Source organism: Cygnus atratus, chromosome Z, assembly GCF_013377495.2.
Source record: "Cygnus atratus isolate AKBS03 ecotype Queensland, Australia chromosome Z, CAtr_DNAZoo_HiC_assembly, whole genome shotgun sequence".
Taxonomy (NCBI): Eukaryota; Metazoa; Chordata; class Aves; order Anseriformes; family Anatidae; genus Cygnus; species Cygnus atratus.
The window spans coordinates 50,018,418-50,030,090 of record NC_066396.1 but is presented as its reverse complement, the minus strand read 5'-3'; the positions used below and the strand labels follow the sequence as shown (position 1 = coordinate 50,030,090).

General features: G+C 37.5%; 1 protein-coding gene across 1 annotated transcript; it reads left to right on the top strand.

The window, feature by feature from the left end:
- Positions 1-542: 542 nt before the first annotated feature.
- On the top strand, positions 543-9,051 carry LOC118261655 (long-chain fatty acid transport protein 6-like). Its single transcript, XM_035572566.2, has 6 exons — positions 543-606; positions 3,572-4,050; positions 5,374-5,586; positions 6,402-6,560; positions 8,144-8,268; positions 9,031-9,051. The coding sequence occupies exons 2-6, from the start codon at positions 3,573-3,575 to the stop codon at positions 9,049-9,051; spliced, it is 996 nt and encodes a 331-aa protein (XP_035428459.2). The 5' UTR covers positions 543-606; position 3,572.
- Positions 9,052-11,673: the final 2,622 nt, after the last annotated feature.

The following is an 11,673-nucleotide window of genomic DNA, read 5'->3' as shown; positions in this document are numbered from 1 at the left end:
TTCTCCCTGTCCATCCCTCTCCATTTCCATCCCGGTGCTGAACAGGTGCTAGATCAGCCTCGGTGTTGGCTGTGCTAGGCTGGCACCTATGTACCAGAGAGTGCAGAGCACAGGTCCTTTGATCTATCACCTTCTCAGACTCTGGGATGCTCCTCAGCCTACCCACCTCCTCCTGAAGCTTGGCCACCGGGCAGAGCAGTACTTCCCCCTGCGGGCACACCTACTGCAGCCCTGCTCTCTGTCACTCTCCATCTCGAAGACTCGCAGCAGCCAGGTCCTGCAGCCTAATGCCTGTCTGGGCCACCATCAGGCTGCCTCAGTGTCCCCCTTGGAAGCCCCCGGGGGGCCAGGATGGCAGCCTTCCAACAGCTGGGGCTGGGCAGGAAGCAGAGCCCAGCCTGGCGGCACCGGGCACCTGGCCAGCCTTGGTCACTGCTAGCGAGGGCTGCCTACGGTGCACATAGCTGTCCTGGCTGCCCTGGCTGCCCTGCCTGCCCTGGCTGCCTGCCAGTGACTTCACTGCAGGACAGCAAGCTGAGAGGCTAAGGAAATACAGAACAGGAGACCTGAGGTGTCCAGGAGGAGTACTATAAAATCAAAGAGGTGGTAAGAAAATATTTGTTTGGTAACATTACTGACCTTCACATGCTGGGTGGTTGTAAACTTAGCTAACTTCTGGTGTTTGCATTTCTTTTATGTTATTTATTATTTACATGAAACAATGCTCACAGCATGCATCTGAAGTCAGACCAGACTCATTCCTTTATTTGCTTGCATTACACTTTTTTGAGGTTGGCTTTTTGTCCCCTTGCCTCATTCAGATAAACATCTTAATTTTTTCTTACTAATCAAACAGTCCAATGAGCTTATAAACTGAACTTTTGTTGCCTATTGATTGCATTGCTTTTAGAAAGGTAACGTTGTTTTACTGAGAAAGCAGACCAATTCCTTGGAAAAGAGAGTATTTGTATTCATTGTGAAAGGTTGGATTCACTGTATTTGAAAACCTTTCCATTTGTTGTTTGTCATTATCAATATGGTTGCCTAGATATTGAAAAACAGTTAATTGTATGCTTCAATACCATTGACTACTTTCTCAGTCTTTTGTGTTTTCCTTCAAACTCAATGTATTATGACATAATTAAGATCTCAGTTTTATTAAAAAGAAGTGTTTTAAACCCTTGTGACTGCAGTGGAAGTTTAAAATAAACAAACAGGAATAAAGCAGAGAGAGAGTAAGTAAACAAAACTCCGTATTGCTACAATTTGTTAGTCTAAAACACACACACACAAAAAGAAGTAATTTGAGTTTGGTGACCAATTTTCTTGAATTCAATTCCGATTTAATTTGCAGCAAAGTATTGATTAAAATAATTTAATAATAATAACAATAACAATAATAATAGAGGCTTTGTAGCAACTGTTCAAAACAGTATTTCTACCAGATATCTCAGATACCTAAGATATCTTAGAGAACAAGGACACAAAGTTTACATCAGGGCCAACATACAAAACTGTTTTTGTTCCCCTGGGTTTGGAACAAAGCTGCTATTAGAACATTTCTGGATTGTTTTTTTCCAGCTCTTTGACTGTTTCCTGTGCTGGTGTTTTGTTTGTTTGTTTGTTTGTGTGTCCCCTGCCTGTAAGAGCTACTTTGTATGTGGTCATTGGTCTGTGCACATGTAGTAGCTGTGTCTAGTTCTGGCTGTAGTGGCAGGTCTGTTGTTTTGTTATCCCTTTTTATAAGAGAGGATTGAATATCACACTGAGAAGGGCCAAAAACCAGTTTTTGTTACAGTAACAATTGGGGGGGGGGGGGGGGGAGGATATAAAATGAGTTTAGTCATATAAATGAAAACTAGAAATACCAAATCACCCATTATTTAATACAAGGCTGGTTATTTTGGTTATTTCAAGCTAGTGTTTTAAGTGCTGTTTCCAAGATTTCATGGAAAATATCTGAGAGCATGCAAAATCCTGTTGTTTGAAACTTGGAAAAAAGAATGCAAAGGACAGATGAAAAAGTCAGATTTTAAGCACATATCTCTTAGTCTGACAAAAGACCTTGACATATAATAAGACAAAGATCAAACAAACAAAAATACAAAATGCATTGCATACTTTAACTTCTTTTATACATTTGTACACAATGAATGTAACAAGGCTTTCATTTTTAATCTGCTTTTTTTTTTTTTTTATCCCATATAATGTTGCATATACTTTGTAGTACATACAAGATCCTGCTTGCTGCTAAAAAATCTACAAGGTAGTAAATTATACAAGATAGTAAATTATACAAGGTAGTAAACTATACAGGGTAGTGTGACTATTGTAAAAAGTGTAAACAAGCTTGATGAACATATCAAAAGTACAGCTTGTTGGTAAAAAAAAATTCTGAACTACAAAGTGGAGGCTATATAGTTTAGAAAAGCCTCACAGACTGTTGATGTGTTCCTCAGTCCTAGATTATCATGTAAAGATTTGTAGTTATCCTGCAAACTTTAAAAACCTGACTGGTCAGTTTTAACATGTTTTAAAAATGCAAGGATTTTGCATGATTGTTCAAAAGCCTCCGTTTCCTCTAAGGTCAATTGAAAATATGGCAATGGTTACCTGAAATATGTTAATAACAATTATGCTATAAGTGTTTTTTCAATTCTTCGCATGTGTTTTTGTAACAATGTTTCGTGGTTTTGTTTGAGACTTCTGGGTACTACTTTAAATAACGAACACGATATAAATAATACACAGCTATTAATCACCAATGCCAGAAAACTCTGAGGTGAAATTTGACTATTGTAGAAGATGCAGAAATTTCACAACATATTACTTGAAATTTGTACTTGTTCACATTCTCTTCAAGACTATTCAAACCTACTGTCTGTGGAGAACTACATGATGGTCTCAAATTCCACTGGAGCTAAAAAAACACCTGATGCAATAACAAATATTCGGTGCATCTTACAGATGCAGGATACTTAATCAAGGTTAATAATATAAATGTGATACTATGAGATTTAACTTTTTGATTATTACTTTTTTAGGATTTGCTGTGGTATAATAAATACTGTAGACAGAATTTTGACTCCAGATTAAGAAAAATTGTGTTGATATTTTTCCCTACATATATCTTTTTTTTTTGTATGTTCTTCATATATTTTTAATATTTCTAAATTTCCATCTCGTATTTAATTGTCAATGTCTTTCTTGTTCTACTGTCGTCCTGGCCACATTATAAAAAATGTGTTGTTCCTTTTTTTTCCACTCTGAATGAACTCTTTCACTCTTCTTAAGTTTAGAATGTCTCTCTAAACTGCACAATCTCCCTTTCTTGTTTTTTTTGTTTGTTTGTTTGTTTGTTTGTTGGTTTGGTTTGGTTTGGTTTGGTTTTTTTGTTTGTTTGTTTTTAGTGAACTCCAATACAGTATTTTAAAGAGTTGTCAAATTATTTGATGGGAATGTAATTAGTTTGTTATCTTGCATTGTCTGTCTTCCTAAAACTCCTTATTAATTATATTAATGTATTGTATTTTATATCTCTAGCATAACTAATCTATTATTTTCACCCCAGCATGGCATGCATGTGGCTTTCAACAGTTACTGGAGGAATACTGGCACTGTTTGTCTCTATGAAGATTTTTTTCCCATATTTCTGGGAGGATCTGGTCTTCTTCTTGAAGCGGAAGAGGTTAAAATCAATGATAAAGAAACGGGCAAAAAATGGAATTCTGTCAATAATTGATCTTTTCATGCATAGAGTGGGAAAGATACCCCACAAGCCATTCCTCATCTATGAAGGGAATGTGCATACCTACGAGGATGTGGACAGGAGGAGTAACAAGGTAGCGCAGGTCTTCCTACACTATGGGGCTCTGAAAAAAGGTGATACTGTGGCCCTGCTGATGGGTAATGGACCTGACTTCATTCATGTGTGGTTTGGACTGGCAAAACTGGGCTGTGTGGTGGCTTTCCTCAACTTCAATGTCCGATCCAGATCTCTCCTGCACTGTTGTAATACATGTGCAGCAAAAGCAGTGGTGATAGGAGAAGGTAAGTCCTGCATTGTATTTGGTTTACTACTTTCTACTGTGTTTGGCTTTCTATCAGAAATAGATAATCAGAACAGTTCAAAGCTGAAAGCACTTCATATACAGAACCATATAGAAGCAGAATCATAGAATACCCTGATTTGGAAGGAACTCCAGTCCCTTCTCCTGGCTATACATAGGACCATCCAAAGATCAGACAATAAGTCTGAGAGCACTGTCCAAATGCTTCCTGAACTCCAAGAGGCTCAGTGCCGTGACTACTTCCTTGGGGAACCTGTCCCAGTGTCCAACCACCTTCTTGGTGAAGAACCTTTTCCTAACACCCAGCCTGACCCTCCCCTGTCCCAGCTCCATGCTGTTCCCTTGGGTCCTGTCGCTGTCCCCAGAGAGCAGAGCTCAGCTCCTGCCCCTCAGCTCACCTCCATAAGCACATGTGTATATACATACACATAATTTGGCTAAAAAGGAAGGGAAAAAGTAAGGCTTGTTTGAATTTAAAATGTATAAACACCAACATATGTGGAATTAATTAGTATAATAAAAGGCTTAAAACTGAAACTCCAACTACTGGACAATGTACTGGACAATGTAACAGCATGAGCAGTTACTCATGAGCAAGTGAACAGCTGGGAGATATACTTCAGCAGCATTTCTATTTCTCTTTATTGGCTTACATAGATACAACTATACTGACTACTGGAAGGCTGACATTTTCTTTATACTTAAAATCCATATATACAAATGTGTAGTCACTTTAGAACTGCTTCAAAGGAGAGGTCCAGTAGTGGTCCAAAGGTAGCATTGCTTAAAGCAAACAGTTTAGCATAAATTTAATTTTGGCCCTCTAACTGGCATATTATGTAATACTGGGCAATTTATTTAATATTTCTATTGCTCTTTTCCCATCCTGAATACAAGTTGGCAATACTTCCATAAGTCACATATGTGAACCTGTGAGGTCTCAGTATTATGCTTTGAAAGCTTTAAAATGTGCAAATGTTGTAACATACTGACTAAATTAAATCCTGTATTTTAATGCCATAAAGATCAGGTTTTTTTTTTTTTTTTTTTTTTTTTTTTAAATTACAACTAAAGCCACATAAGAAGTATAGAGAAATTAAGCATAAATATCATCATTATTTTTATATTATTAGTTTTAATTAAACATCGTGATTATTTTTTTCCCTGTCTGATAGGTTGAGCTGTCCTGTGGCTGACAGTACATGGTGGCTGGGTAGATAATTCCAGTGCAGAAAATCAGGGCTATAGTTGCAATTATTTTAATAACAGTGGTGTTTGTTTATTTATTTATTTAACTTGACAGATTGTTTGGGATCAATAGAGACTGAGTTTATCTTTCATCTCTTGGAAAACAATGTTAATGTCTGGCTGATGAGCACCAGTTCTCCTTTCCAGCATGTTGGCACCATCTTGGACAAGCTAGACAATGTCCCTGATCACCCTGTTCCGTCTCACCTTAGAGCTGTCAATAACGGAAGATGCACAGCCATGTATATTTTCACATCAGGAAGTACAGGTGAGAATGTGTACAACAACGTATGATTGCAGCTTCAAAAACTTCATTTGGTATAATTTAGAAGCAAGACAGGCACACAAAAAGACAGAACTTGAATTTTGCAGTCAAGATATGGAGGAATTTGTTTAGTTAAAAGTGTCATACACTTTAGGCCATTTTTACTTTGGCATAACAATGACATAATACTAGTTAGTGAACTTTCATATAGATGTTCCATGCCTGAACTTTATTTCTTAAAAGGAGGGGCAGTAAAGTCAGTCTCTAACAGCTGCTGTCAGTTCATAGTAACAGAATTTCACAAGTCCAGACTAGAAAGAAATACAGCCACCACAAGTGCTTAAGCTTTGTGAGGAAACTTTTCCTCTGTGACTGACCTGACTAGTGAAGTTTCAGTTTCCATTACCGGGAAGGAAAGAAGAATCCTTCCTCTAGTCAAGCCAAACAAGTTCATAATAAAAGTTACTCTTACTGCAAATAGAAGCTGAGGATACAAGACACAAGGACTCTTCAGAACCTTTTCATTTCTTTCTTTGTGTCAAGGGAACACTGCGTACACAGTTGGTCTCCACTGGTCTGTGACAGGTATGGACTTTCCTCCCCAGGTCAAGAAGAAGACAGGATCAAACAGGATCAAATAGTCTTAGAGAAGCTGAGAGGCTAAGGAGATATGAAGTGAAGACTGAAAGACAGGACAGACAAAGACTAAGAAGAAAAGACAACTCTCCCAATATATTCCAAACTTAATTCTATGTTTGCAGCAAAATTATTAATGCAAACACTATATTTATAATTATTTGCTTTTCTCCCTTTGGCAGGTTTTCCAAAAGCTGCTATCATCACTCATCTAAGAGCCCTATCTGCCTGTTTAGCATTTATTCAGTGTGGAGCAACTTCTCAGGATATTATGTATCTCACTCTTCCTTTGTACCACATCAGTGCATCTCTTCTTGGCATTGGTGGATGCATTGAATTAGGTAATATAATAATTTAATTATTTAAATTATTTAAATTAATTTAAATAATTTAATTAAAATTATTTAAATATAATAATTAGGTAAAATAACTTGAAGGTAACTTCAAGTGAAGTTTCATTAAGTTAAGAATGCTGTAACATCATTTGGTGAGTAACTCCATTTGATGAATAACTCCAACATTATATGTCCCAATAGACTTTTGTTACCTTCTCATTTTTATCACCTTCCTCAGTGGGAAAACAAGATCTATTTGTAGTTTTGAAGCTTGGAGTAGACACCAACTGTTACATAGATCCAACATTACATGACTTGAATTGTATATATTGCTGAAATGACTCCATTTGTTCTGTAAGTTTAACCTGAAATTACATTGTATCCTAAACCAAAAGTCTGAAAAGTCTGAGTCTCCGCTTTTGACTCTGATAATAGTCTTCTTGGAGTTTTATATACAGGGCTAGCAATCAAATTTTTTTCAGATGTGGCCTCCTTTCTTGTCCTCAGAGTCTTGCCTTTTTTTTTTTTTTTTTTTTTTTAATTCCCCTGTGGTAATTATACATCTGAGCTCTTTTAAAGCCATTTCAGTGCTTTACTTCTTCAGGGACAGCATGGGCAGGTGTGATGGGTTGCAGCAACAGATAACAGACAGCTGCTGCCTAACAGAAACATGAAGGGGTTGGGAGAAGTAGTATATGAAAAGGTTTGAAGCTTTGATTTGTCTTGTGAGTGAAAAAGTAGAATAACAGTTTTCTTAGGTGAGCCATTCAGACTGGGTTTTGAATGACAAGACAGGCTTTGAGATGAGTGAGGCTGAAGAGCTCTGAGAGCTTCATCTCTTGCAAGAGAGGGGGTATCTGGGTCAAGGAGGAATTGGGGAGGTAGGAAAAAGCAGACTAGAAGGAATTTGGAACTTGAAAGGCACTGGGAAACCTTATGTGGGACAAGTAGGACTTAGGCAAAAACACATTTTGAAAAGGACAGAAACAAGGAAATTGGGAAATTCCTAGCTGACAACACTTAGAAAAAACTACAGAAAAGGAACAGTGTGGGAGACATGAGAACTGTCATTTGGACCGGAATGTCATTTGGACTGGAAAGCATGAAGCAACTTTAGGGATGCAAAAACAAATTGAGGGTGATGAGTTGACATGAAACACAGAAGGGGAGCAAGACAGACGTAATAAAGGCTCTAAGATAGTTTCCCTGCCCGCACAAACAAAGACGACTGCAAGCTACCTTCTCTCTCATTGCAAGCTCTCTCTTTTCAGGTTTACACTAGCAACCATCTTGACTTAAACAAAATGGTTAGGCTTGGGCCTATTCCTAATAACTGGAGATGACTGAAAGTTTCTATTCTACTGCTTCTTATACTGTAGGTTTTTAGATATTACTGAGAAATACGAGAAGCAAGGCTCCATTTTACTAGTCACATTTAAAAGAAAGAACTTGGTGGAAATAACTTACAATTTATTTAAATAGATGAATTTATCATTAAGAAATGATAACTTGTCTTTAACAGTAGTAATAGAAGGAAAGATAGATTTTAAGGGCTATTTTGAATTTTCTTATCTGTTTTCATCACCTAGGAGCAATTTGTGTTTTGAAGAAGAAATTTTCTGCAAGCCAGTTTTGGAATGACTGTAGAAAATACAATGTGACAATGTTTTTGTACATTGGGGAACTCTGTCGTTACCTTTGTAACCAGCCCAGTGTAAGTTCTCCTTTACAAGTAAATCTGTATTTTCTAGGTGATATAGATTTATTCATTTCTCAATGGTATAATATTCTTAATGTTTGATAGTGGATACAAATTTTGGGCCTTGTGTTGTTTGTAGCTCTACAATAGCACTGAAGTATGTATAAGTACATTTACTGGAGTTATGTAGGTATGAGCCTGGCAGGATGGGACAGTTATTCCTACAAACTAGCATTAATTTTTCTGTAAAACCAAGTTTGTTGGTTTGTTATCTGAGTGATAGGCAAGTGGCAGATCAGTAAGGAAAAGGTATAAGCAGGAGATGCTTTATCAGACTTGGCGATCAAAAGAGTGTGAACTAGATCAAATGATTAACCACTTGCACTGCTCTGTTCCAAACTAATTACTTATTAAGAGAAGGCTACTCTACCCAGTACTTAGTATCTGATAATTCATTTCTGCATGGCTTTGTATGTGCTGATTTTAATTATTTTATTTTATTTATTTCATTTATTTATTTTTTCCTGGTGAGTTGCTCCAAGTACACCTTTTGCTCCATAGCTCCGAATATGATCATAGAATCATCCTTGTAAAAGGCATATGGTTATTAGTGTGGTGCAAAATCTTGCTTGCCCCTTCAACAATAGTCTGAATGGCATGGAGCTAAATCATGATTAGACTTAGGAAAAAAAATATGATGTCACTGTGCAGAGCAGCAGCAGAAAAGCAAGCATGTAAGCATGAAAATATTTATTATGTTGCAATGCTTGTTTCTAGGTGATGGTGGAAAGTGCCTAAGATTGGTTAATTTTCTTAATTTTATACTTGGGAGTTAGGAAGTTACTGAAGGGAGGTGACAAAGATTCCTACCTACCACAGAAAACATCATGTACAAGCAAAAGGTTAAAAAATGCTCTCCAACTTCATTGCCCAGAGGTTGGCACAAGAACTGGCAATGAAGCAACATCTGAGAGAATTCATGTGCTGATTTGAACAGAGAATTATTATTGTGTGGTCTGGATGTAGGAGAGAGGTCAAAGACAAAAAGGCATCGGAGGGAACAAGCTACAAAAGCTGTTGGCCAGACCTCAAGCCTGTACAAACATTACGTCAGTAGTCCATGGATCAAAAAACAAAGGAATAATTAACTAGACAAAACTAGTTGTGTAAAGGTCTCTCCTGCATGAAAAGGCAGAAAGAACTTCCTTCACTTGGCTCAATAACAAGAATTTAACAGAGAGGATATAGATGTTTAACTGGCAACTGGTAAAAAGAGGGAAAAACTGAACAGTGGTCCAGCTGTTAAGGAAGTTCAGGATGTCAACAGAAATGGATCAGTGTAGATACAGAGACCTGTTAAGATCAGTTATCTTACCAAAGTGTACTACCTATAATCTATTGTGCATCACACAGATTCTTCCACAGTGAAAGAAACCTGCTTATGCCAATAAGTCAGGCAGATATGTTTCACCTAAACTCTTTGTGCTGTGGCATGCCAGACCAAAGCAGTCTTGGTGTTGCCCAGAATTAGGGCTACCTAGATGAGGACCCTGCAACTAGAACCCAGCTCTGACTGGAACATGTCTATAGGAAGCTGATACAGCATCCATGTACCTATGAGAAAAAATACATTTTAAACATGGTACCCCATACGAGGCAACAAACAAAACAGACTATGTGCCAAGGAGTGTTTTTAAAGAGAATTACAAAACTTCAAATATATTTTAAAATTTGAAATAATGTGAAGATGAAACCAGCATAATAGTTCCTCTTAGCCTTGTAATCTCTGAACATTCTAAAATTTACTTCAAGTCTTAGAGTCAGTCACACCAGCTATTTGAAAACCAAACCAAACCAAACCAAACCAAAACCAAAAACGCACATACATACAGAAAAAAGAACAACCAAACAAACAACCAAACAACAGCAACAAAACAGCATTATTTTCCTCTGAAGATGAAGTGTTAAAGAAGATACAATGTTAGATATAAAGTAGTTCTCCCAACCAGCCCACCAACTTGTTCATAACGGAGTTTGATCACATCATGTGCCGTGCTGTCCTTACAGGTTTACCTTTACAATGACAAAAGAAAGCGGAGCTACTTAAACAGAAGCAGGGAAGTTTCCACTCCTGTCCTAACAAGTAGAGTCTAGTCTGCACTACTGCTGATCATATCGTGACAAAATACATATTATTTGGCTGTCAGACATGCAGTGCTGGATCAAATTAAATCATCAGTTAACCCAGAGTTCACAAAACAATTTTATCTCAATATTAGGCAAAAACATTAAAACACTTTGAGTCATTTAAAATATTTCAGTGTAATTCTAGTTAGTTAGACTATTTCAGCTTTCCATTTTGAAATCAACTCTGTTATTTAGAAATCAATTTTATTATTACAATTTTATAAGTTTTCAAATCACACCAAAAATGGAAAAAAAAAATACATTTATTTGGCCTGAGGAAACCGTTGTTGTGGACCTGAAATAATTTGGTCTTTTTACTTTCTATTGTTGTTCAGTCATGGCAGTAGATTAATCACTCAATCCTACCTATATATCCAGAAAAAGTGAGGACTTTTTCATAGGCAGATACTTGACTACAGTCAAGTATATCATATATAGATAGCTGAGCAATCTGGTCCAATGCAGAAAACATCTGAATATTTCACAATAATGACATAACTGACATGTAACCATGACAGGGTAAGAATTACTTTTGACTCCAAGTTTGATTACCAGCTTTTCTGAATTTGATCTTAAGATTAAAACTGCACCCAATTATATGAGGTCAGTTAAGGAGATTAAAGTCATTATGTTACTTTTCCAGGTTCCTTAGGCAACATGACAGACTTGTTAAATTTAATACCAAGTAACATCATAGAATCATAGAATGGCTTGGGTTAGAAGGGACCTTGAAGGTCATCTAACTCCAACCCCCCTGCCATAGGCAGTGATGCCACCCACTAGATCAGGTTGGCCAAGACCCCACTCAACCTGGCCTTGAACACCTCCAGGGACGTGACATCCACAACTACTGTGGGCAACCTGTTCCAGTTCCTCACTACCTTCACAATGAAGAATGTCCTCTTAATGTCTAGTCTAAATCTATCCTCTTTTAGTTTAAGACCATTCCCCCTTGTCCTATCATTATTTAGCCAAGTAAAGAGTCCTCCTCCATCCTTTTTTTTTAGCCCCCTTTAAGTACTGAAAGACCACAATGAAGTTTCCCTGGAGCCTTCTCTTCTCCAGACTGAACATCCCCAGCTCTCTCAGTCTGTCTTCACAGGAGAGGTGATCCAGCCCTCTGATCATCTTTGTGGCCCTCTTCTGGACTCACTCTAACACGTCTACATCTTTCTTATGTGGGTGCCCCAAACCTGAGGCAGTACTCAAAGTGGGCCCTCACTCGCAGAGTAG

Coding starts and splice junctions, on each gene's coding strand:
- LOC118261655 (XM_035572566.2), top strand. CDS start 3,573: ATGGCATGCATGTGGCTTTCAACAGTTACTGGAGGAATACTGGCACTG. Junction 4,051..5,373: donor AGCAGTGGTGATAGGAGAAG/GTAAGTCCTGCA, acceptor TTAACTTGACAG/ATTGTTTGGGATCAATAGAG. Junction 5,587..6,401: donor TTTCACATCAGGAAGTACAG/GTGAGAATGTGT, acceptor TCCCTTTGGCAG/GTTTTCCAAAAGCTGCTATC.